The 27,835-nt window shown below is 39.2% G+C and overlaps 1 protein-coding gene and 1 pseudogene across 2 annotated transcripts in view; both read left to right on the top strand.

Moving 5' to 3' along the window:
* LOC311199749 (tubulin polyglutamylase TTLL13-like) overlaps positions 1 to 27,835 on the top strand; it is a 176,020-nt pseudogene that overhangs the window by 39,648 nt on the left and 108,537 nt on the right. The gene's annotated exons all lie outside the window — the stretch shown is intronic.
* The window catches only part of LOC311199712 (DNA mismatch repair protein Msh3-like), a gene marked incomplete at its 5' end in the record, with an annotated part of 87,783 nt that overhangs the window by 15,109 nt on the left and 44,839 nt on the right, over positions 1 to 27,835 (top strand). The window contains 4 exons of the mRNA XM_084273849.1: positions 6,957 to 7,071; positions 13,934 to 14,018; positions 14,611 to 14,720; positions 24,929 to 25,061. Of these exons, the coding sequence (XP_084129975.1) occupies positions 6,957 to 7,071; positions 13,934 to 14,018; positions 14,611 to 14,720; positions 24,929 to 25,061 (443 nt within the window). The remainder of the gene's footprint in view (positions 1 to 6,956; positions 7,072 to 13,933; positions 14,019 to 14,610; positions 14,721 to 24,928; positions 25,062 to 27,835) is intronic.

Below are 27,835 nucleotides of genomic sequence, written 5' to 3'. Positions count from 1 at the left end.
ATAGCCACTTACCCCGTCTCTCAGGTAAGGGCTCCCAATACGTTACCTCAGCCAGCCGCCCGGCTAAGGGGGAAGGGTCTCCTCCTAAGGTTGGAGGAAGGGCTCCCAATATTAGCTCGAATGCCAGGGCTTTTATTTGGTTCATTTTGCTGATGTGTGTGACAGGATGCAGGGCTGGGCCTGACACCTCCGGCCCTATCTCTTGCATATTCCCATTGTCTTGGCCCATCGAAACCAAATGCGGACCCTTAGGGCTTGTCAAACAGTTTGAGTAGTGGTTTGATTGGGACTCAGGACATATGTTTGTGGAAGGAAGCCAAGGCTTAGCAAGGCTCCATACAAGTTTTTCAGGTTTTGTGAAGTGCCCGCTTCAGTCTGTTTACAACACAACTCAAGTCGGAGCCATCTACACAGCTCCCCATGAGGTGTCTCCGCAGACAAAGAGCTTAAAAGCAGCCCAAGACTGAGTTGTGTATTACAACTCCCCGTAGGCCGCCTGCTCTGTTTAGGCACTATTGGAACCTGTGTGTATAGCTCAGCCTTACATTCCACCCCGTGACCTGAGTCACAATTCAACCACTTATATGTTATTATTGGCAGATGCATGGGTTTCATCTGCATACTTTAGCAGAGCTACATATTCCTCGGTTTTTACGTGAACCCTTACGTGAGAGATGGATTTTACCATGATTCTTTTGATACAACTGATAGCAATACTTACTATAATAATGCAAATTATAATAACAATTAAGGTTTGCAACAGGTTAGTAATCCAGCCCGAAAATACTCATCCTATTCGACCAAAAATATTTCCCAACCAAGTGTCCTTTATTTGTTCTTGCAGTTCATGTGTGACTTCAGCTATCTTCTTCATCTTCTGGAGGTTTTCTCGAAGAGGTAGTGACACATTAGGGATTGTAACACAGCATTCTTCCTGCTCATGGTTTGCTTTCAAGAGTCCACATACCCCTTGTTCTTTAAGTAGTATCATATCTAGCACAAGCCGGTTTTGAAGTGCAACTTTCGAGACGGCTTGTACTTGTTCATTGAGCAAATCAAAATTTTCATTAGTAAGGGCTGCTAAGGCTTCCACTTGTGCAGTTAAATTGGACAACATAATTCTGGTCCTAAAATGACCTATTCCTAATCCAAAGAATCCTTCAGCCCATACTGCCAGCTTCTGAGATACAGTCCATCCAGACGTGTCTATAGTCCGTTTGGTATGGGAATGCCACAACCCTGGGAAAATGAACTTCTCAGAGTAAAAAGATGGACATAACGATGGTATTCCAACGGTACACTGCAAACCGGGATTAAGAGGGTTTAACATATCTGTAATCGTCCCATCTGAACATACCCAAGTTAATTGTCGTGGAGCATATATAGGGGAGTCATCACAATTGCCCATAGTTTGAGGGACTTGACAGAGGGATTTCTTAGTATGTTCTAAATTTTTATAGCTTGTGCTACTATCACACCTCATTGCTGGTGGGTATGGCTTTGAGTAATTCTGACACAAGCAGGCGGTACTGACTAGATGCCGTAATGAAGGGATCAGCCACAACCAACTGTTTTTTAGGTCCCCACCAGTGGTACAGTTTATAATATTTGTGCAATTCCACAAAGGTGTTGCTAAAACCCTTTGTCGAGACTGCCAGGGATAGCAATCCCTGCTGTCATCTCTCCTCTCCTCATGGGCTTGAGACCATAAACAATTGGCAGGTGGTCCTTGCATCACATCAAACCAGGTACATGAATTGCTAGGTGTTGGAGGAAATTCAAAACACCACTGTGTATTTACTGGTTCCACATACCTCAGGACCAAACGCTTTCCCCAGTATGGTTCATCCCCATGTCATGTATTCGCCCAAGGGTGTTTGTAACATGGCTGGTTTAGGGATCGTGGCTGTTTGCCTCTGCATCCCAAAGTCCTATTGTCTCAGCAAAGGGGGGCATAGGAACAATTTAGGCTCCAAAAGGAGGTTCAATTTAATGTATTGTTAAACAACCACTTCTATTTAAATTGTCCCCAGATTATAAACTTATTTTGGTTCCAGAGCCAATCTAGATTTTTACCCAGGTCCACAGGGAGAGCTGTTATGGGGATCCCTTGAGTAGGGGTATGTGGTAAAGGCAGACAGGTAGTGACCTGAGAAAAGTTAAGCATACGAGCAAAACCTTGTATCATTTTATAGACCACATTGTCTGGTTCAGCGTGATTTATAATAAGAGAACCATCATCATGTTTTTTAAAAGCTCGCACCTGTCTATCCCATATACTAGATTGTTCACTGTTGCCTAATTTTATCGTAGAAATTATAATTATTTTTACAATTATAGCCATAATATAAAACTTGTGTAAAAACAAGTATGCTACTTAAAAAAAAAGAGAGAAAATAAAAAGAAAGAGAAAACAAATACAAAATAAAACTCAAACAAATATATATATATATATATATAAACAGGTAAACAAACAGATGAAACCAAAATAAGAAGACCAAAACTTCCAGCTGGGCTTCAAGGTTGTAGTTTCTCAATCTCTTGTTGACACTTATGAGGCCTCCACCCCGTGTCTTCTCAGTTGTCCCTCATCCATCTACTGGAGCAGTCCTGCAATTGCAAAAAGAGAGCTTCTCGACCGTATATACGCTCGACAGTGAATTGGTTAGAAATCTGGCATAATCCATTTGTGAGGATATCACCAATATATTGATACATGCTTATCCCACCTGGGACTTCTATTTCCATTAATGTTCTTGCCAGTGTACTTTGGGCAGTTGGAGGAGTGTTTGAATCTTCAGGGAAGTCCATTAAAGCTATATTGTACTCCCTTCCCAAGTGAACACAAATTAAGGTTTATCCTTCTTTTGAAGAGTAATAATTTAAAAAAACATATCCTAAATATCCAGAGTGGACATCCATGCATGATATTTAGCTTGGACTTGGGTAACAAATTCAGCAATGTAAGGACTGGCAGCTGTGAGTTACTCTTCAGCTTCCTACAGTCGATTGTCAGCTGCCACCCCTGCACAATTTACATACTGGACATAGAGGGGAACTATAGTATGAATGGGTGCCTTGAGTACCCACGGTGGGGATACAAAGCTCCACACTGTCCAGAAGACAGTTTCCAAACGTTTCCATCAAATCCTAGCATGTTATTTTTGTATGAACGAATGACCACCTCTATTTTCGTCATCAGGTTTTCTCTTAGAAGCCAAACACATACCATACTAATTGATCTGGTTTCAGGGATTCCAGTTACTCCTATTACATTTATTTTCTTAGCAGTAGGGGCAAGTCCTAACTTTTTGGCTGTTCTTTCAGTGATAACACTTATTCCAGTTCCACTATCTATCAGAATATTGGTTTGTCGAGGAGGGTGGGGATTATTTCTCTCGAAAACCGTGCTTGGCGGACCCGGCGCTGCAAATTTGGACCCTCTCTTCTAACCAGCCCATCTCTCTGCCGTAAATCACCATTTCTTGTAATAGCTCCCCCCACGTTAAAACAGGCTGTAGCTGGTTTGGGTTGTGAGCATTACAGTCAATTGTCCGTGCAATCTTTTCCTTTAGGGTTTGCATATAGTTTTTCAAGGCATCCAGGAGACCCCTAATCAATGGTTTAAGGCGGGTGGGGTCAATTGGAGCAGCAAGGGGAACATCCTGTCTCCCACGCTCATACATGGCTTGTATACACACAGCCTTTTTGCACTGATTCAGCCAGCCCAGATAATTTATAGGAGCTAGCAGTTGTTCACCCAATCCTGTCCCTGGGGTAAGGGACGAGATCAGTGCATCTCAAGATTGTCTTACCTATCCCCTGGGCCAGGGAAGAGACATCATTAGATATTGACTGCCTTAGGGGCGGCCATCCTATAATTAGGTACAAACTTCACAGGGGCAATACATCCTGAGAGGGCCACACCTTAGTATCCAAGTTTCCCCTATTCACTCTCAGGAGGTCACACTGTAGTTACACAGTTACGTTACACAACTCAAAGGGCAACATCATACACAAACCACATTGTTCACAAAACAGGCAAAGACCCGTTCCTGACCCTGGTCGGGAGACCTAAAAGCTCTCTTAACAGTCCTCCTCCCATACACCACCGATTTTTATCGCTTTTCAAATCCATACACACCACTTGCTCAAGCTGGCTCGAACCAAAACCGCCATCCCAATCAGACCAATCTTCCTCTCATTCATCACACCAAAGATTGCTTCCAAATTGCATCACAACGTCCTGCTTACATACAGAACATACAAACAACAGTTTACAGATACACAAAAATCCTTAGATCCGCATACAGAGCACCAGGAAACAACACCTGGTTCAAAACTCATTTCCCTTACACTAACAGTTTAAATCTGCCATTCACTTTGTCCGTCCCCAGCTGCTCTCCTTGTGGAGGATCAGCACTCGCCCGCAGTCAGACTGGCTTGTTTACTCAAAACCAAAACAAAACAAAAGAAAACTTCTCACACAAACCTCTCCAACACACGGTACCGGGCACAAAAACTTCTTGCACACACAAAGCTTAACAATGGTTATGAAAACCCCAATTATAAACACAATGACCCGCGGATCCGGGCCCCCGCACTCACTGCGTACCTAACCGTACGTCTTTTTCACAAACTCCAACACTGTCTCCTGACTTTTCCTTTGCCTTATCCAGGAGAGATGGTCTACAACCATGTTTCTGCAAAAAGTTCCTCCATTGTATCCTGCCGACTACGCCAATTAATGTGACGGAAAGACACTGAACCACAGGCTTTTAAAATAGAATTAATAGTAATTTATTCTAAAAAAAAAAAACCAGAATGCAGATTCAGTACGTCACTTGCAGGTTATTGTTGGATACAATGGGGAATTCACTATTGCAGTTTGGAAGTATGACCACACTGATTACAATCACAAAAGATCCACAAAATACTCTTACTACAACCACTGTGGCTTCCCTAAAACATAGGATCACAGCTCACAAGCACACAAAATATTACAATCACAAAGATCCATAAAATACTCTGCTGCCAACACACAATAAAATGATCTACAACAGTCACAAACCCCACGGTTACACTCGCCGTAGGCAATTAGCTTCCCTACGATCACAAAGATCCACAAAATACTCTTATTACAACCACTGTGGCTTCCCTAAAACATAGGATCACAGCTCACAAGCACACAAAATATTACCCATACGTTAGTCACCCAGAACGACACACTTAAAACATATCAAATAGCCACTTACCCCGTCTCTCAGGTAAGGGCTCCCAATACATTACCTCAGCCAGCCGCCCGGCTAAGGGGGAAGGGTCTCCTCCTAAGGTTGGAGGAAGGGCTCCCAATATTAGCTCGAATGCCAGGGCTTTTATTTGGTTCATTTTGCTGATGTGTGTGACAGGATGCAGGGCTGGGCCTGACACCTCCGGCCCTATCTCTTGCATATTCCCATTGTCTTGGCCCATCGAAACCAAATGCGGACCCTTAGGGCTTGTCAAACAGTTTGAGTAGTGGTTTGATTGGGACTCAGGACATATGTTTGTGGAAGGAAGCCAAGGCTTAGCAAGGCTCCATACAAGTTTTTCAGGTTTTGTGAAGTGCCCGCTTCAGTCTGTTTACAACACAACTCAAGTCGGAGCCATCTACACAGCTCCCCATGAGGTGTCTCCGCAGACAAAGAGCTTAAAAGCAGCCCAAGACTGAGTTGTGTATTACAACTCCCCGTAGGCCGCCTGCTCTGTTTAGGCACTATTGGAACCTGTGTGTATAGCTCAGCCTTACACTTTTGCACAGATAAAAATCCATCCTCTTAGCTTTTACACAGATAAGGAATACATGTGGGTATACCTCATCAGGTCTCACGAACTTGTCAATGTCCAATTTGGTTAAGTGTTCCCTAACTTGCTCCTCCTCTGTTAAGGACAAATGTTCAATGCTTCAGAATTTTCCACTGGTCTGAGAGACCTTGTGTTCCTTAAAACACATCTTACCAGTAAAGCCCAGAACAAAGAAGGCACTGAGTTTCTCAGCCTCATCCATGTCCTTTGTCAACCTGCAAGCTTGAACATTCTCTGTATTCTTCCTGGATCACTTGTTCCTGCTTCCACCTCTCGTACTCCTCCTTTCTTACGTTTGAGCTATTTGGGAGCATCATGTTCATCCATTCAGGCCTTCTGCCACTTTTGCTGAATTTTCTGTACACTGGGATCTTTATTGAGTTGAAGGAGGTGAATCTTGAAAATTAACATTATTTAAATAGAAATGAATATAGGGTTAACATGCCTTTTTAAAAAAAAATCTTGAAGATGTGTGTTTAGGCAGGTTTAAATTTACATGTATGTAGCAACTGAGGGAAATTATTCAACATCTGAAATGTTCAACTTCTTGTGTGTGTTAACAGTCTAAGAACAGCTTTAAAACATCTCTGAAAAGAAAACTAAATAAGGTTTTAAAAATACCAGTTAATGTTGAGATATTATGCAGTGAATTTTCCTATTGTTTCAACTGGAACAAGGGCTGTGTTAGGGCGCTGTCAGATACGAATAGCTGTCTCACAAAGATGGAACCATATTCTACAGACTGGCCAAGGCAGATAAATCATTAGCACATGTGCCAAGGCCCGTTTGTTCCTTTTTAACTTACACAGATGTTGCCTACAGTAATGGAGAGTCCAGAATTTTTATTTGTTTGTACATTTACAAATTTCCTACACCAAGTTAGTCATTTTTATGAAGCAAAATCGTGGAGTCAACTGTTTTTAAGTGTTTACATTATTGTAATGTTCTACATTCTTTGGAACCATATCTGTTGTTTTGGAACCTCACTTTATGTTGATTTATAGATATCATAGAACAGTGTGCATATATTACAGATTTCTATTTATTTAAATTGAAGAATAGCTTTTTCTGAAATATGTTGCATGGTAAACAATGAGATGGGTTTTTTTTAGGTCCTCAAAAACTATCTGTAATACTAAGCTTGGATAAGCCTGTTGTTTGCTCTCTGGCAGCAATAATTGCATACCTCAAAGAATTTAATTTGGAAAGGATGCTTTACCATCCAAGGTAAGTTGCCTTATATAAACTTCCAATTCACAGCACCAATAGATGTACCATTGTTCTCTAGTCAGTTTTATCAGACAACTTCCCTTCAATGTAATGAACCCTCCTGCTAGAGCGGTCAACATAGTCTTTTTAAAAATTCTACTTTACATTTAAACTCTTAATCAGAACTAGAAGAATCAAGTGTTTTGGGGGTTATTTTCCCCCGCATGATGTTTCATGAATATCTTAATGAAATATGTTTGTCTAGACATTACTATCAGTAATGTAAATAAACTTGTACTGCTGCCAAAAGTATTGAAATCAAATAGGGTGCAACACTGGAAGATAGTAGGAGGGAAGTTTTAGGTTTGTTAGTCAGCCTCAGCCATCATATCTCAACCTCAGTTTTACCCTGAATAAAGTTTTGGGCTTTTTGGCAGCTTTAAAAAAACCACAACGAACAACAAAACTCACCTGTAATTTAGCTTTGCAGTTGTTTCATTTTGCCAGAGGTGTATAAGGAGGTATAAATGCTAATGTGTTGTAATGTTTAGACTGTACTCAGCAGGTCTGAGATAGTGAATCTAGTTATCTGTTACAAATAAAACAGACATTCAACACACCCTGGCTTTGGAACAACCATGCAAAACATTGGTCATAGAACATCACCATTTGTGCAAGATTACTACAAAACCACACAGAAATGGAAATAATCTTGTCTTCCCTTTTGTAGTCACAACACTTAGGTTTATTAGATATGCTCAGTTGAGTACTCAAAATTTGTAACAGGATTATGCAGGTGGAATCAAATGAAAATTGAAATACTGCCACTCAAGCATCTTTTTATCCTGTCTTGCACAAGTACAAAAGATGGCAATCCTACCTGTCGTAAGTTTGAAAAAATAATTGAAGCTTATTAAATGCTTTAATAAAACAGCTTTATCTGTTGTGGATCCTGTGCAAAATATTCTCTTGGTTCTTTCAGTATTCTTCTGTCCAGTAAGTAGACAGGCTTTAACAAAGTAAGTCTGGCTACAAACTGGAACCTTAGAAATATGTCATCAGTTGTAGATTGTTCACATGTTTGTATGAGATAACTGCAGTTGCAAACCTTACTATGAAGGGCCACCAACATTTACAGGTTTTTAAAAATGCAGCTGCAATAAAAAACTGACTGCAGATACCAGTTTTAAACTTCTCTAAGATGCCTACTAAAATATCTAGAAATTACATATACCTGTTTTTTCTGGTTTTTGGAATAAATTTTCTACCTTAGCCCTTTCCCTCTTCAAGTGCTATCAAAATGTTAACAGAAAGAATTGCTGTGGTGTCTTTTAAGCTATCTCCCATGCCTCATCCACCAAAGAGTGTTCTGACCTGTTGTATTCCTGCTCATCCTCTTTCATAGGCTTGCTTGTTTCCATTTTCTTTGGTTTTTTTTTTCTTTTTCTTTTTTTTTTCCTTTTTTCTTTCTTTTTTCTTTTTTTTAAATACTTGGGTGGCAAGGAAGGGAGCAGGATAAATCTTCTTGAGAGTTTCTGAAGAAAGTGAACTGCAAGGAAATGCCATTCCACTTTCAGGTCACTGGTGTCACAGTGTGTTACGTGCGATTGCACACAAGGTGAATGTTCTTTCACATGGGGGAAACAGAAAATACATCTTTTATGTAGAATTCAGAAGCAAAGGACAAACAACATTATGTGAAGGCTTACCTAGCAGCGGTCAGTCACATTTCTAGGAACTGCATCTTAAAATCAAGTATAATTACAGACCGGAAAGGAAAAGCACTAAATCTTAAGAGTTGACATTTGCCTGCTGAAGGTTGCTTTAACTGACTTCCTGTGAATGTACAAGCACCTGAGTGGAAAGGCAATGAACTGTTTGATACCTTGGTGATAGGCTGTAAAGAAATAAAATGCATTCCTTGAGGTAACTTTGTTCCTGTGCGCAGGAGCTTGGATTCTACTACATTTATTTCTAAACCCTTTACTGCTTTGACTGTTCTGATACTGAATTCTGCTTGCTGGTTTTAGTGTGTCACATATATTGAAACAGTGAGGCAAGTACTGAGGCAAACTCAACTTTAGTATTTTTCCTAATGCCAACAAAATACTGTCTAATTACTGAGAAGGGAGAGCCATTTATGCAAAGGGTGCCAGGCTTACAAATCCTCTGTGATTCTGCAGGAAATAGAAGAGAGAGGCTTCCATAGTACTGTCAAGCAACTTAAAATTCCTAAGAGAATTCAGGTCAGTGAGCATATACTGATGAGTCAGTGAGCATGAAGTTAGACTTGTGAGATAGTTTCCAGTTTATTAATGTAAGTGACACAGATCAGGATGAAAAGGACCTACCTGATAGGAAGAGTGACAAAAGAATTCCTTGCATCTCTGTTCCCTCTTCAGATAAACACTCTTCTCTCAGCTGGACAAAGTTCCAGCTCAATTTAACAATAAGATTCATAAAGTGAATTCAGTAAGTGATGAGGATTCTTCATTACTGGGAGGGACGAATTATGTTTTAATATTCAGGTAAAGCTTTTAAATCCACTTTTTCAGATCCTAAATAAATAAAGCAAAATCCTAAAAAGGAGAAAAGATTTCTGCCACAGCAGACCCTGGAACACGCACAGACTGCATTAGAGCTCTAACAGCAAGTGAGAGTGGATCTAACAATGAATGATACAAACTTTTTTTAATCAACATGATTTAAGACCTTTGCATACAGAGACACCTTCACTGGCTTTTGACAAGAAGCTGGTACACAGCTAGGAGAGGTTTCCAAATACCAGTAGAGTACCCAGTATTGCTTGAAAAATCATAATTTTCATCGCAGTTGCTGGGAGATGTCTAAGTGTGTTTTAAATTTAGCTGCATGTTTTCCAGCATATTGGACACAGAAGAGAGAGACTGCAGTGATACATGAACTTCAAGAAATGCAGGGAATGAAAGAGACAGGTATCTTTCTGAAGGAGGGGAGTAGCTTTGCAACTGCAGGGCTATTGAGCAGAGAATATAGACAGAGGCAGAAGTGAAAAAGGTGAGGAGAGGGTTAAAATGGCTTTGAGGGAGAAGAGGGAAAGAATTCAAGGAGAGGAGAAGTGTTTGATTGTACTTTGTAGTAGGGGTGGAAGGGAGTTAGGGAGACGAAATTGACAGAGAAGTCAAAATACAAGTTCTTCAGCTTAAAATGGTGAACATCCTTGGGTTTTCGGGGGAATGTCACCAAACTCGAGGGAATGGTGTTCATAAGGCTTTCATATCTCTTGAGTGCTGATAACATCAGAAACAGAAGGTGTACAAGACAATGCATCTATTTTATTACCCACTGTCACTGTGAGAAAGGGCATACTGAAATGATTTTGGGAGATTTCAAAGTCAGCTCAGGAGCGTGAAGGGCTGATAAAGGGAAGACATGATTTTCAGACACTAAGAAGAGGTGCTTAGGACAGGATATTCCATCTCTTCTAAGACTACAGAAGAGCAGCAGGTGGGCCCTCCTGCGTGGTGGACATTTGGAGCTTGTAGGAGTACTGAGGCTGTGTACAAGGAAAGTGGGCCAAGAGGCTGCTGACGTCTGGGTAGAGCAAGGTTGCAGGCCCACTGCTTGGGGTGAGTCCAGTGGAGAAAAAGAAGACTAATTCAAGATAAAATTGATGGGGTCTGTTTCTGTTTCTCTTAATTCTTCCTAGGTCCTCTGATTTCTGTTCTTGTTCTTGGCTTCATATTTCTTATTTTTGTGTGTGTTTTTTTAGGTTGTTATTGGTTTAGGTGGAAGTTTCTGGATTCCTGTTGCATCACAGCTCCAGATCAGAAGTTCTATCCCTGTAGCAATAATTTGCTAATAAATTTAAAACTGGTTAATTAAATACAAAACATAGTCTGAGCTTGATGTCCTTCGCTACTTAGACTGTAGTAAGTATCTTTCTGAGAAATTGAGAGGCTTGTTTTTACTTCTTAAAGCTGAATGGGGATTTCTGCAACTCTTGTCTAAACATATAGCTTTGTTCAGTGGTTTATTCACCCTTCGAAATCTCAAAGACACAGACTCCAGAGGTCTGTAAAAGGTAATTGAGCACAGAAAATCTGCTGCTTAGTAGGCTTTCAATGCAGTGCCTTGCAGCTTTGCTGGAAAGATTGTACAGATTTGCAAAATTAAAGTTGTTGAGAACTACTGATCTGAATAACATGCATTCAATTAGGGTGGGTTACTAAGTACAAAATGATATATAATATCTTCTGTGGAGAGAATAATGAATAAAGCACAAAAGGTGCCTTTCACCTCAAGCTTCTTGGGAGGCAGAATAACCAAGATGATGCACGGGTGAGACAGAATAATCAAAGTCTGAGGATGTAGTTTACTGTCCTAAAGCAATCATATTTACCTTTTAATACTCATCATCAAGTGTGGTTCTACTCTGAAATGTCATTTCATGAGTAGGAACCTCTTCCTCATGAGTATTCCTCAGAACTGTCCTAAACCTTACTAGAGGCTTGTGTTTCTTTTTGTTTCCTCTCTTTGTTTTCCTTGACTCAGATGGCATGATCCCACCTTGCCTTGCTCATGTCAATTCTGTTCTGTGCTGTTTAAGTACTTTACAGTTGCAAACCTGTCCTTTGAAACCCAGGTCACTGTCACCTACAGAAGGAACTACTGCATTGTCATTTAGTTGATGTGATTTTGAAGGGTTGTTATTTACTGATGCAGGATATGGTTGAGAGCAGCACATTAGAATTTCTCACAAGGGGGTTGTTGACATCCTTGCTGCAAAACCGGCAGGGATGACTTAGTATTTGTTTACAGCCACCTTCTTATGCCATTTTGTCCCTAAATATCCTACAAAGAGTCTGTTCACGTTTTTATCAAGTTCTGATCCCAAGCTGAAGGAAGATGAGTGGGTGGAAGCAAAACATGTTCTGTGCAGTGACATCTGGAATTGTTGGTTGGGCATATACGGCAGTTGATCCTGGCTGTTACTCATGTGCTCTCAGCTCTCAGTTATCAGGGTTAATAGCAGGGTTGAGGAGCTCAGGTAACGCAAATACCTGGATAATACAAAACACACATAATTTATGCTGTGAGAGCAACTTTGGCACATCTAATTCTGAAAGAATAGTAAATATACTCTGCAATGGAGTAGAGTTAGTGGTCTTCAGATACCAACAGAGAGCAAGCTTGCTGTGAAACAACACAGGGTGTGAAGTGCTCTGGAGGCAAGTGAAGTGGGGAAGCACTAGAGCCAGGAAATAGGCAATCTTGAAACTCACATGTGGGTGATTGCGGGTTAATAGAAACAGCCAAAAGCATCCTTTCCATTTTCAGCCATGGTTCCTACACTGCTGGCTTTTAGAGACTACAGGCAAACTGAAATGCAGTAAATGGGGAAACTGCAGTTTAGCCAAGTCCCAGATACAGAAGAGGTGCTTTGGAAAGAGTGGGTAGGATATGTTGCAGATCATAAGGATAAATCATTCCTATTTAATGTTTGCAAGCGTCAGCAGTTGAAGATAATAAAAGGAAGTATTGTTTTGTTGCTTATAGTTTTGTATACTTTGAAGACTTGCTGCTTCTTTTGCCTCCAAGGTTTTGTTTTGCTGGTCAGCTTTGTTGGTTGCTGGGATAGCATACTAAATCAGAATAATTATGACAATGGGTGCAGTTCAGAGTCAAGCTTACTTCCAAACCGTCACTGAAATTCTTTAGGGCATCAGTTAAAGGGGCTGCTGCCACCTTTTTTTTGGTTGTGTGTGGAAAATACTTCTCCTATGACTCATTATTTAGGAAATATGCTAGTAGGCCCCAACACCTGCATACAACATAAATATATAAGATTAGTCTCTGAATATTTCATGTTTCTGAAAGTTTTTTTACAATTTTTGTTTTTAATATAGCAATAATGCAGCTGTGTATGCCTAAAACAAAAGTTTGAGCATTTGAGTGCTTTCCCAGAGTGATTAAAATTGAATGCAGTGAAAAAAAACTTGTGAAAAGTCAAGAAAGCAGTTTTAAATTGTACCTAGCAAGTAATTCTCCTTAGTCTAAGACAATAAAGAGTGTCCTAGATTTTGTGCAAAGGGCAGTCAGCAGTATGATTAACCTAGACAATCACGACTTGATTTGTCAGAAGCATTTAGTGAGGATCTTGCACTTTGTGGTCCCGGCTACCACATGTGTATGTCTGACTCTGGAATAATTTTCCTATCTAATATGACCACACATACAATACAATACAATTATTTTATTAATGTTTGTTCTAAGCCAACACAACCTTTGGGTTGGTCTCATCTGTTCTGTTAGGGAGTGTGAACAAGTCGGGTAATTTCAGTCATAGTTATTTCAGATTAAAAATAAAGTAGTTTAAATATGTTTTAGTTTTCCTAAGTAATTGTACTAACGCCAATTTAAATTTGTAGTAGTAGTGAAAAGTAAGAATATGTCTTTTGATACACTGTTTTGATGATGTGTTTAAAGTCTGTTCTACTCTTGAAATATTCTTAGTCCTATCCCTGACCTTCATCTTACAGTAACAGAACACTAACAAAAACAAGTACTTTTTCAGTTTCATCATAGACTGAAGAAGGGGCACTTCTTTAACCAGTTAGTGCATTAGGATTAGATAATAGGAGAGTAGGATTTTCTTCTGGGCTGTGTCAGAGTCATTGTAGGAAACTGGGAATTGAGTCATAAATCTTGTTTTCCTAAACAGTAAATTAAACTAAGTTGTAAGTATTCAGTTCTTTTATTTATTTGAATAGATTTTAATGTCTTGATTACTTTTTATTTTGGATAACGAATGAATTCTCTAATGTGAGAAACTTGACAGTGTTTTTACCATTATGTCTATGCCTTAATTTAAAATATAACATGAAATTCCTCTCCCCAGCAATTTCAAACGCCTGTCAAGTGAAACTGAATACATGACAATTAATGGGACAACAATGAAAAATCTTGAAATTTTACAGAATCAGGTAAGGACAGCTGACATTTAAAAACATTTTTTTTTCTTTTTTTAAGAAATGCTGAGATCTTCATAGTTGCTTGACATGTTGTTGCCAATGAAGTTAGTTTCCAAATATCACACAGGTTTAAATTCTTCTGTATGGGATTGAACTGAAGGAGGAGGAGTACATTTTCAGAGGCATAAACGAAAGTTAATCTGTGCTGGCTGTTAGTATGAATTAGGAACCTTATTGCACTTTCACTAGCAAAGAACTTTCCTAAAGTTTGAGTTCTTGAGCAACTGCAGACAAGTCATAGGACTGTAGTAGGGTTTGTTTTTCTTTTGTGCTACTGCACCGACCTTTATCTGCAGACTTAATTTAACATGTGTAAATTATTCCAGTCGTTTTCTAAAAAAAATTTCTGTCTAAAGGAAAAACATACTTAAGTATCTTACGATTGCTGGAGGTACTTTATGTAAGGCATTGTTGGTGAACAAGATCTGTAAACATACAGTTGCTCTGTCTTAAAGCCTAAACAGAATGTTTAAGGAGTATAGTTAAGATCTTTAAGTAACTGATTATTCAGTTAAAAGTAATGGTGCTTTTTTTACTGTTTTAGACTGATATGAAAACAAAAGGAAGCCTACTCTGGGTCTTGGATCATACTAAAACTTCCTTTGGACGTCGAAGATTGAAGAAATGGGTAACCCAGCCCCTCATTAAATCCAGGTGAGATAGTTCTTTACTGTAGGCTAAATTTGTGTTTATTTTTTCCTAAAGATTTGAGGTCCATGGTAGAGTTTAAACAGGAAATTATATGATAGAAGATGTGGATGTTATATATAGATTGGAAAGAGTTAAACCACTGTTTGGGCGCCAGGCATCTAAGTAGTTCAAACCAGTAGGTTTGGAGCAAGTTAGAGATTTCTATGCAGAAATCAGAATGAGTACTGTTGTGTTTCAGTATCCTTTTTCAGACCATGGATGAGGATTGCCTGCTATTGGAGGATGTTTTATTCCAAAATATGCCAGTTAGTGTTTGATGTCTTTCTTGCTTCACAAGTATTTGCATCGTTAATGTATTTGATTTGCTCTAAATTAGCGGTGGATATTTCTGTTAGCCCTGTATACAATATGTTGCATATGAAAGTATTTCTTTTTATTAGTTCTGAATATTAGTTCTGATATACTATATATATTGTATTTCTTTTCATTAGTTCTGATCACTCTTGTATATTGAGCTATGCTTTATTAATTAGCGCTTCAGAAATGCTTTATTTTATAATGTTGTCATGCTCATGCTTGGTCTTAGTTGTCTCCTGAAATGAAATCCACTTTTTCTGATTTTATTTTGCAGGCTTTATTGGAGTGTTTTACTTGAATATGTAGTAAATAGCAGTATTGAGTCCATGGAAAGCTTGTTGACTACATTTAAAGTTTTTTGGATTTGTTCCTTGGAATGTGTGTTCTGTGATGGTTGTCAATGTAGATTTTACTTGTCACTTCAGCTGTAGCATAGAGAAAATCTTTTTGGTTTGTTTGCCTAAAATAATTTTTTTACTGTTTTACTTTTAAAAATATATTGAACTGCTCTAGCTTTTATTAAATTCTAACAGTTCTAATTAGGTGTACCAATATTTTTGCACCTTGCTGTTGTTGGTAATACACAAAAGTTTCTATGGAACCAACTTTTTTTCCTTGACAGAATTTTTAATATGTTTATGTACTATATTCTGAAGCATCTCTGCTTAATTTTCTTATTAGCCTTTTTGTAAGGATCTTTTCTCAATAGTGAAAGAAAAGCTCATAGCTATTTTTTCCTTCCTATTTGATTGATTTGTAATATTAGAGAACATTTCCATTTGTAGGAGCATTACTTGCCCCGCTTTTTAAACTGTTTCACTCTGCAGCTTCTGGCAGAGATTAAAAACGTTGATTTCAGTATGCTATTTTTAAAAAAAGATAAATTCTTGTGATAGTAGCTTTTATATATTTCACCCACTCCAAAAAGGCTTTTTATGTAACTATCCTAAAATACTATTAGATTCTGTGGAAGTTGGTTAAGTGCCTGGTGTTCTCCTTGAAAGCATTTAGATAGATTTGCTGGGCCACTTTACAGGAATGAATTGAAATAAATTGGTTTCTGTTTTTTCCCTACCCTCTACGACCTTTTGGGAATTGCTGGTAAAACTGTCGGCGGGGGGAGCCAGAGCACAGGCTCTGGTGTGGTGTGTGGCAGCACTGAGTTGAGTGTCTCTGAGCTTGCAGCAGGTGAAATACCAGTCAACAGTAAAATAGAGCCCTTACGTGGACGCAGAGGACAGAAATCTGCTTGGGACTTCAGGCCTTCTCAGTAAACAGCTAAATTTGCTGGTTAAGAAAGAAGCAATTCTTCCTTGTTTCAGTGCAGAACCAGCTTTACAAATTTGCAGTTTTGGTTTCTTCTCTTTCTCTGCTCTTTGCTCCTTCAAAGCTGCGACAGGGGAGGTTTTGGATGGGTCCTAGGAAGAGGTTCTTTACTGAGAGGGGGGTCAGGCACTGGAACAGGCTCCCCAGGGAAGGGGTCACACCTCTGAGCTGGACTGAGGTCAAGAAGCTTCTGGACGATGCATTCAGTCCCATGCTCTGACTTGGCTGGGCCTGTGTGGAGCCAGGAGTTGGACTCACTGATGCTTATGGGTCCCTTCCGACTCCGGAGATTCTAGGATTCCATAATTCTGCAGATTGCTACTTCCCCTTTCTAGCCTTGTTTCTCAGTATGGAAGGAAGCTCTGTGGTTGTAGGGGACACTGCTCCCTCCTTGAAGCTAAAAAAGCTATTTTGTTTCTGCGTATTTCTCCCTTTCTGACTTTGTTGTAATTTCATGTACTCAGTGCATCAGACATTCAGCAATATCGTTTCCATTAATGCACACAAATGCTCTCAGAGAACAGTCTGTAATTGTAATTCACCTGTGCCTCCTGGAGTGACATTTTCAGAGGAAGTAGGGTTTCTGTGCTGCGTCTTTTCTAGTCAGTGGGCAGATGCATTTCCCTTAGTGTATCAGAAAGTGAGAGGATTAATTGCATATTGCTTTATGCCTTATAGTTGAAAATCACTAGGGATGATGATTAAATTTCCAGGGGAGAAACTATACACTAGACTGAATAAAGGTGGAATGTGTACAGACAGCTCATTTGGGCAATCCTGAAGTTGTCTGTTAGATCATCAGTGATCAGTACCTTGGCTTCATCAAGGAAGTTCTAATGTCCTCACTTACTCACCTAGGTATACAATGATGAGATAAGAATGTGTGAATCATTGAAGACTGAACTTTTTAGGAGGAATCAGGAAAGTCATCGTTTTTTGAAGGAGTCTGCTGATTTGAGTTCCATCTTTGTGGATTACAGACCCCTTATCTTGCCTTGCTCATCTTGCCTTTTAAATGTTAAATTCCATCAAGTACCTTTCTTGCTTAATTTCTGTAGGGGGAGCAGGAAGAAAAGGAAATAGAAAGCTGAGTTGGTTGGAACATCTTTGACTGAAAAACATGCTCTTAGTTTGTGAGTTATGAAAGTATCTAATACAAAATTTTAAAAGCTGGAAGTGATGTTTCTTGTGTGTGTGATGCGAATATAGTAGTTTGCACAGTGCTCTCTCTTTGGGATGATAGCTGCTGTTTTATGAAGTAAATTTGTATGTTTTTCATATTCTGTTAACTCTCTTAGGGTTTTTTTGTATGTTATGTATGATATGCAGAAGCTAACGTAATGAGGTTAATTATAAGATTAGGGATAGCAGAATGCCCTAAACATAGAGTTCAGCGGTCATGCAACTTACAACGTGGGAAACTTTCTTTTTTGGGGACAACAGGCCTTGTTAGTGTGTGCTGAAATAGGACAAACACCCATTCTCTTGCCTGCACACATGACTTCACATCTGTGTTTTGAGGATACACGTGTCAGTTCTGGTGTAGCACAAGCCACAGAACATGCTTAGTGTCCTGGACTAAATGTAGAGCAAAAAACTAAACGCCTCTAATGTAAGTCAGTGTGCCATGGGAAAAGAGTGGTTGTCAAAGGTTTCATCAATGTCTTGGTCCTCTGCAGTAACAGAGATGTAGTGAGATAAAAGTGGCAATACCCACCTCACCTGGAGGTCCAGTGTCCCTGCTTTCTGTGCAGACCCTGAGGTAGTGGCAAGGTGTAGCCAGCACGAGGGTCAGTGTTTTCTCAGTATTCCCAATACACCTCCATGTCAAACACTCTGATGCTGCCACTGGTGCTGAGTTCATGGAAAATGAAAAAGTCTAAATTCTTCCAGACCATTAGTAGAAGTCCAGAAGCATGGAACTAATTAGTTAAAAAGTATTCTAGACCACATCAAATACATGGTGATGAAACCTCTTTTTGTGTGCTGCAAGGGGCATCAGCAGATCACTTAAAACCTTGTTAGGATGAGCTCACATTTTTGTCCCCAAATTCACCCCAAGGTATTTCAGCTTTTTACTGTGATGTAGTTCATGATCTTGTCTCCACAGCACACTGTTTACCAGTAGTAAATATGGGTTAGAATGGTTAGAACTAGTTCCTTGCTTGTTATTTATTTGTAGTCAAATTATAATAATTTATCTTTTTCTAGTTAAAGCTGATGTTTAAATCTCAAGGAAGGGCAAAATTTTTGTGTATTCAGAGAGTTGCCAGAAATATTTTAACCTTTGCTTTGTGCTAGGGAAATGAAGTATCTCAAAAATAAGTTTTCCATTTTTCTCGCTGTTACTCCAGTAGCTTTGTTGTACCCCAGTTCTTCCACTGTAGAATGACATCATGCTTTTATTGAGGCTGACACAAAGTTTTGTAAGATAATACCAATAATTTCTATTAGCTTGACTATACTTTGCCTGCAAGAGCACAGAACGACTGTAGCTTTGGCAGATTTAGAACTGCACAGTTCAGAACTGCAGATGCTTCCTTATCTACTATTAAAGAAGAGAAAGAGTGTAAATTGGTATTACCAATGCAATGTCACCTTTATTTGGAGATGTGCTGCAGCACTGGAAAGAAGAGCATCCCTTTATAGTGATGTTGGCAACATGTCTTTCCGAATATGAAACCAGCTTGTTCTAAATCCTCTTAACTTTGAATGTATTGAGTGCTGTTTTATTTATACTTCTGTGCACAAAGTACCATCCTAAAGGAAAGGCTTTGAAGTTTGACCTTGTCCCATAATTAAGAGACCTAGGCAGTAAAACAAACTACCTAAAGGTCTTTAAAGAAACCCATCTTAATTCAGAGTTAAACTGGTTTCCTTTAGCCATCATCATCACCCAGAGTTGGATTAGAATCTTTCTTTGCAGCAGTGATTTAGGGATAAATTCCAACCATCCCACATCAGAATTTCACAGGCTAAATTTTCCTCCTAACAATAAAGATTTTATAGCATCACTGCCAATACAAAATGCACAAATGCAGGTTACAGCATATGCCTGAGATCTCAAAATTGTTGTAGTAAAGAAAAAGACTGCAGCATCATCACATGTACTCATTCATTTCTGCTAGCTCTGTTGTGGCACCATTGAATGCTCTGTCTAACTCCTTATAAATGTAGTAATCAGGAATTCATTCATGTTGGCTAAAGTATCTAACAGTTCCCTTTTTTGTCACCAGTAGCTGAAATACATTGGGTGTGAGCATAAACAAAAGTGTTTGATTACCATTTGCATATTTTACACAATCTCTTAAACAGATGTGAAGACAAAGTTTATATTACTTGTATATTGCTGTTAAGTATTTGAGATCCATCAGGAATATTGTCTTCTCCTGGCTGCGTGTTTATTTAGGGAAATGCTTAGCCTCCCTGGAGGAGTGTAAGACAATAGGAGGTTTGAGACTAAATTACTCTTTCTCCTGTGTATAGAAAAAAAAAGTGAACAAGTCCAGAAGGTTGCTAAGGTTTTTTTAGGTTTCACTTAAATGTCACTGCCGTAATTATGATATAATTACCCATTTGTACTCTTTCTTTGTTGTTAATGCATAAAATTACAGTGGCCACCACAGAAATTAACAATTCTGGATTTATCCCATAAAGTTGCCCAGATTCTAACGTTGCCACTTAGGTAAAAAAGCCAGAGATCGAGTGTATTTTTGTGTGATTGTTGTTTAGAAAGACATACGTACTTTTTTATGGATTGTAGAGTGGTAATTCTGCCATGGCTTTGGGTTTTGATGACATTAATTGCTTGTTATGTAAAACAGTGATCTGAAGCAGAAAACACTCTGTACTCTTTTACATGGTCTTTAACTTGATCGGCTCATGAAGTCTTTGTAAACTGTGTTCAGAAGGAAGATGAAAAAAGTGTAAGTGAGACAAAATATAAAGCAGCAGAAATTGTGATAGCATTCACCTTGTACTGTGCTTAGGTAAATGCTTCATGCATTTATCTTAGGTAAGCAGCCACTATCAGAGCAGAGTGGGAGCAGAGCAAGCACTCTCCCAGTTTCCAGCAATTTGCAGTTCAGAGACTTCCTCAGGCACAGTTGATACCCCTGTGAATCTTGCATTTGCTCGATGGTTAAGTAATACATTTTCTTCCTTTGAAATTCTGCAGTTAGACAGGGGGCTGCTAGGCTTTGATTTAGATAATGTATCTGAGGGAAAGCAATGTTTGTTGTTTCATACCTTCCATTATATTTTTTCAGCTGTTGAATTCTGGTGACTGGTAGTTTTGCTTATTGCTGTGGTTTCTAAACACATTTAGTACATTTTATACATTCACTGTATACTTGAACCTATGTACTACCATAATCAGTGAACTTGTGCTTCACACATTTATCTTAAGCTAAGAGATTTCTGATCAATTTGTATTTATTTACCTTGTATAAAAGACTTTATATGACTGACAATTTTCTGCAGTTCCTATACAGTAATGTTATGAGTTTCCCCCTGCTTTAATTAAAATGATATCACATCTAAAAATGTTTTGCTTCACTGTGTGAGAGGCGAACGTATCTTTTAGCATGCCAGCAAACAGCTGTCCTGTTTATATTGTTAAGATGTTCAGATGATAATTCAGTACAGTGCATTCGTATCTGCAGCCTTCAGCTTTGTTAAAATAACTTTCAGTTCAGGATTCAAATGTTTTTGTGTTTGCTAGTATTCTGTATTGTTCACCTCTGGCAGTAGAACAATACAAAGGGGTATCTCAATTTCAAGTAGTTCTTTTAAGTGACTAGAATAAAAAAATTCTGCATTTAGATTGTGTTATGTTTAAATACATTACAGAGTGATTTTTAGTATTGTATTAATGATGCTATTCTGAGGTGGAGGGTGCAGCAGAAGTAAGTGTATTGCTTTTAGTCAACTGACTTATGTTACATTATTTCACAGAAGATTGTTTGGAAAATTGGATAGAGCTCAGGTTGCTGACATGGTTTATACAGATGGGAAAGAATAGTCCAATATCACACCTAAATAGAGAATGAAGTAATAGCCAGTTTATAAAATGTGAGAAGGGTTCTTAGCATAAGCTGCTGAGTTTTGTTGTAGAATCCTAGATTCAGATTTTCTACTGATGGAACATTTTTCCAGACCATGAGAGATTAGAAACCCCGAACCATACATCAGATGTGTTGAATAACTGTGCAGCATAGAACAAACGTCTTCTGAGGTGGTTTAACAAAGATCAGTAAAATATAGTGGTGTTCAACAAAATGTTTATTAGCTTAAGTATAAATAGTTAACGTTTAAAAGCATACTTTGGAATTAGTCATCTGGCTGTTTTTATAATTTCTTTTCCCTGTCTTTCCTTCCTGTTACACGTGTAGCTTTACATAACTCTTCACTATACTTTCTGGCTTTTGAAATAGAAAACCTGGTATGTTTTGTTTACAGGTGGAAAAAATGGGTCATTTGATACTGGATACCGTTTTCCTGACCCTTTCTTATTTGTAGGATTAAAGCAGAAAAACTGTATGGATGCTTAGTTTTAGATTGCTGGGGCTGCAGTAACATGGCCATATGTGAGGATGATTAAAGTGGAGATTAAGCTTTGAAGGGAGGAGGGTTTTTTTAATATCTGCAGCTATTTTACATATTACTGTTGGTCACAGATAAAATCATGCTGTTCAAATTAAGTGACAATGTTCTAGAACAGAATTATTTTGTTTACACGTGCTTTTTATAACAAAAGCACAGATTATTTTCTTTTTTAAGGTACACATGTGTATAATTTAACAGTTCACTACTCCTTCACACAGAGGAGCATTCCAGGGTCTTCAGTACAGTGAATTTTAATATTTCTCCATGAAAATGTAGTTGTGGCTGATGATAGTGACCTTTCAGAATTTCAGTGTAAACATTTGCTAGCTTCAAAGCTGCCTACTCGGGGTATTTTATTACTTCCTCACTGATATTAACACTTCTCAATTTCCTTTCCATTACCCAGTTGTAGAGCACCTCACTAATTGATGCGCAAAGCTTAAATCTCTGCTGTCTTGGATACTCTGTATGGATGCCAACAGTCTGCTCTTTGGTTATTTGGTTGCATAACTTAGTAACCCTGCCACTCTACACCAGATACGTGATTGTGGCTCTTAAGGATGGGATTTAAAGCTCAAATGTGTTCTGTGCTGTAAACAGCCCCTCTGAGAGCAGTTGCACTGACAGTAGCCGCCGTCTGCTGCTGCTGCTTCCAAGTTGCCTGCCTGCCCAGAGGAGTGGGAAGAGTTTTTAGTTTTGTGTATTTTGCTGGAAGGGTGGAATGGTGATGGGGAGGAAGGTATTCCTGTGACCTGCAACAGGGCTGCTAAGCAGAGCCTACAAAGCCTGACATTTCAGTCCTTCAAAATACTGGAATATTTCGGTGGTTATGATATGATTGGAGAGGCTGTGGTCCAGCTCAGAGATAACTGATGGAGTTCTGTAGTCAGTGCCCAGGGTCAAGTGAGCATAAAGTCTGTCCCCAGTTCACATAGTGGCTATGAAGGAGTGCATCCACCTGTGCTCCAGGTAGATGATGGCAGGTGGGGCACTGCAAACCCTGGTGATGTACAGCAAGGCTGCTCTGGGATTAAAGCACACCATTTGTAGTTTCACTGGTTTTATTGTTTTAGTGTAAAGCAGCAGGTCACTGAAAAAATCCTGGCACTTAAATGCTGTAAGATTTATTTGTATCCCAGGGCACATCCAGTCATGATGGCATGTAATAAAATTTCCAGGACTCAGATTTAGCTGTCTTCAGGGCCAGAGGCCTCTGACTGCTGGTCTGTTGTAATGCCTGCAACCTGTGGAGCTGCCTAATTTTATTGTTTTTCTCATGGATAGTATTTGTTAGCAGGTACAATGAAAAGTGGCGAGTCAGTTCTGCAGTAAAAGTCAGGGACAAGAGCAGCAGCCTCCCCCAAAACCTTACATTTTGATTGCATCCTTTCTTTTTATCCTTCTGTGCTTCCTGAGCTCTAAGCATCTCGCTAGTCCATGAGAACCGACGTGGGCTGGGCTGTATTTGCCTTGCACACACTTGGCTGCTGTATGAAGTGTCTGTATCAGAAGACAGCTTTGTTCTTAACCTGCAAGGGTGGACAGGCACACACAGAACAGCCTGGGGAATTTCTGAACTTTCTTGTCTCAGGAGGAGAATGTTGTGATAAGGCTTAGTTGTCATTCTGGAAGAGACTGCAAGGGTTTTAAAATAAGCACTGGGACGTCTTGAGGATTTTTAGAGTGTCTTGGAACATGATGTTTCAGATTTAGCCTTACTTGCCGGAAACTTTCCCAACGCCAGCTAAAGCCTTCCAGCGCGCTAGTACCCACAGAGCAGATGTTTTTGTGGTGAAACCTCAGCAGTCTGAGCACAACTTTCACCTAGTCGACTCAGTTTTGTAGCGCACACAAACTCTGCACCTTAGAGATAAAGCCTGAAGGTGGAAAAGCTGCATTCAGAGGGATGGTGCTATTCAGCTTTGACATGTCCGTTTCAGTGCTGTCCCTCAGCCAGCTAGCTACCTTTCGCTCTGTTTCCTTTGGGCTGCATGAACTGACAGTGCTTTGGCTCACCAGCTCCCAAAGATAAACTCTTAACCTGTATGTTTTGGAAGCACCCCTGTAATCCTAATCTCAGTCTTTGCCTAGAAGGTAGCAAGGAGGCAATTTGGTTGCACAAAAAAGCAGAAATGGGAGTTAAGCTTAGGTCTGCAAACTACAGCCAGTTCATGGACCTGGTAGAAATTTTAGCTGTGCCATTAGCATCAGTGTGGATACAGGTGAATCTTGGCAGTAAGTTGTCCATTTTAAAAGCTCTTTTCCAATAATGGCTGCAAGAATATGATTGTAAGGGAGGTGCAAAGAACTACAGAATTGTTTCTGTGCATAAGAAGTATTTCCTCACTGTTTCACGTAAGTCCTGAAATGTGGAGATTTGATGTTACAGATTTTGGAAGTTAAAAAAAAAAAGGCAGCCAAAACCCCAACATGGTTCTGATTCATGTTATTGCCAGTTGCTGGTCAGGATAAAAAACCAGGCAAAATGATAACTAATATTTATACCCTTTTGGAATAAAGTATACTTTATAGAGTTCAAGCCTAATCTCCCCCCGTCTGTCCCGCCCCCCAGCCTCCCTCTCCCCCCTGGAACTTACTTGCAAATTTAAGGTTAAGTATTCAAGATTCAGTGCTGCTCATACTGTGTACCACTAGAAGAACATGAAATTTATGTTTGGTTGTTTGAGCCAAAGGAAGGCTTAATAAGCTTCTATGTAAGGTTTTTCTTGCATCTGAAATGAAAGTCTGAATTTCTCAGCATTTATTAATTCTTGCCTACTATGTGCCCTTAGTCAAAGTTTTTAAAAAAACACAATGCAGCAAAACCTAAACAAACTAGAGGAGAAAGTTCACTAGTTCTGTGGCTGCCTGTCAGAGGAACAGAGTTTTGCTTTATTGATCTTATGATTATTCTTTTACAGTGAAATAAACGCCCGGCTTGATGCTGTGTCTGAAATTCTACAGTCAGAATCCACTGTATTTGGTCAGATTCGAAATCTTCTTTGTAAGCTGCCAGATATAGAGAGAGGCCTCTGCAGTGTTTTTCATAAAAAGGTATACCCGTAATTATCCTAATTTATTGTTTTCTAAATAGCATTATTCTGTCTTAATATACTTCCATAGGTTTTCCTGTTTGTTTAACAATATTCTTAGTAAGACTGAGGCTGACATCCTAAAGGGATGCAAGTTATAAAAATTATTTTTGTCTTATGGTAGAACCTTATTTTGTATCAGTGATACGCTGGTAGAAGAAATGTCTTGAGTAGAAATCTAGAATACATATACTGTATTGCTAATGCTAACAGGAAAAACATCTATGATACTTATGATTTAGTGGCTGGATTCAATGAGATGGGATGGTGTAATAGGTCTTTGTGCCATAAATTACTTCCCTTTACAGAACGCAACACATTGTTTTATACTTATCTAAAATCACACTTGCAAGTGAAACCACTTGGCTGTAGCTAGCTATTTTCAAATGAATGTTAATTTGTTTATGAATTCTGTAATTCGCATCTCAGTTGCACATTTTAATAAGAATTACTTGTAATGAGACACTGACAATTCTTAGTTGAAGCAGATTAATGTGCTAATAGCACCTGTGCAGTACTTCATGTTCTTTCATTTCACTGCTGTATAGAAGGGTTTTGACAGTTTGTTTTAAATGAAGGAATAGGTGGGTAGAAAGAGAACAGAGTTGTAATTTCTTTGAATGGTTCAGCACAAAGGTTTCCTCTTTGAAAATCTGAAATTCTGTTCTGGAATAATTTTTAAAGCCCTAATGTGTTGCAGCAGAAAGACTTGTGTATTTCAATGAATGGATACAGAGATCCAGCTGTAATGGTATTTGAAAGGGCTGAGTCCACCAACTTCCTCAGCCTCTAAAGTGTGCTGTATCCACATGATATAATTGTTCGTTCAAAACAACTGTCCAGGAATTGGAAAATTTACTTTTTAATGGTTTAACTAATTTCAGGTTGAGTGATACCTAAGAAGGTTTGTAGGGATACATCTGTGTCTCACAACATCCTGGCAAATCTCTACTGCTATTCTGTGCTTCCCTTTTTTTCTGGCCCCTTTTTTTTCAGTATTATTTTGTACCTGTGTCCCCTCCTATTTCAAAGCCTGATTGCCCTTCTCTGCTTTAAAGCCACTACTTAGGTGGAACCATTCAGAGCCCCTGTATTTTCATAGGATTTTTGGAATGAGGTGACTGTAGTTTATTTTAACAACAGCCACTGTAGCAAGAAGTTACATGTTTAGTGATTCAGATGGTGGAAAGACGTTGTGGGTGAGAAGTGCACCAGCAAGACTATGAAGAAGGGTAAATGGGGTGGGGGGAGCTCCAAGCACACTCTTCCTTTGATGAGTTTGCTTCACTTGGTAAAAGTCTAGTTTGTCATTCATTGCAGAACACTGTGGAGAGTGCCCAGAGGACTGAAGATCTTTAGGAGTTTGAGGAGATGACAGTGTCCCTGAAAAACTGTGTCTGTTTTGAATAAAGAATCAAAAGCAAACTTGGGGAAACAGATTCCATAGTCTAGACAGACAGTGAATAGGGAGCCTGAAGAAAGGTCCCTGCAAAACAGATACATATTCAAGAACACAGAGTTACTGGTTTTCATGATTTTTTTTTGGAGTATCCATTAAACTCTGCCATTTAATCTCCCACTAGGAGCCTTTCCAGTTCTGTTAATTCCAGATGTCCATCTCTCACATGCTCAAAATAAGGTTCCCTGCAATTTATTCCCACTAAGGATTCCAAAACTCCCAGTGAAATGTGTTGATGGCTTAACCAAGGAAATATGCTGTAATACAGGCTTGTTAATTCAATGTCAACTGCAGGAAAAATAGGTGAATGTGACAAATATTTAATCCTTCAGGTCCTTTTGATGATCTTAAAGGTTTTTTCAACCTTGTGATTCTGTGATTTAGATTTCAATGACATTAGAATTTGAGGAGGAATGTTTCATGAAAGGAGACCTCAGCACTGTACAGAGGTGGCTGGATTATCTCAGATGTTCCAAACATCTTTCATTCAGGTCAGCCACTGCAGGTATTTTGTCATGGACTGCACGTTGCACTAGTAACCTCTAGAGGAGACAGGAAAAAACAGAAGGCCAAAAATTGCTTTGGTTTGGAACTGACTTTGCAAGGCAAAGCATTTTTATTGGAGGTCTTTGAGTAAATAGCATCATTGTATATTTTCCTTTTTTAAAGTCTGCTAATGATTCTCATCTGGTAGTATCATTCAAATTGGCAGTTGTTAATTTGACCCTCCATAACTTCCCATTACCCCAAACCACCAAGAAATATTGCTGATCTGCCTCCAGGTATGAGCAACCTGGTATTAGAACAGCATTCTTTGTAGTGGGAATTAGATATTAACCTTGGAGGTTGTATTGCTAGTGGTGGGTTTGCTCCAGCCTGGAAGAGAACTAGGGAATGGTTAAGGAGACAAGCAATGTTGCTGTTGCTATGGAGAGTGGAATTAATATATGAGGACTGGTTGTTCTCAGTTCCTGCAGCTCCAGTACCTGACATCTTTCAAGGCAGAAACACTGTCAACAGCAGAATGGCCTCACCCTTCTCTATGGCAAGAGAAGTATGGCTGGAGATTAATTGTTTGAAGACTTCTTGGTAGCATTCGGAAGTTGACTTCAGCAGTAAACTGAGAGGCAGCAGTGCCTGGAGTTGGTGCAGATTTAGATCTTGCTGGAAGACACTGTCTCAATGCCTTCTGTAACTATTTTAGCCATGTCCTGTAGCCCTTGGAGAGAGCCACGGAGTAAAGGAAAAAACTTTAGGCCACATACATTTCCTTTTGT

Source organism: Gallinula chloropus (genome assembly GCF_964237585.1).
Source record: "Gallinula chloropus genome assembly, chromosome: 21".
Lineage (NCBI taxonomy): Eukaryota > Metazoa > Chordata > Aves > Gruiformes > Rallidae > Gallinula > Gallinula chloropus.
This window is presented reverse-complemented; position numbering and strand designations above follow the sequence as displayed.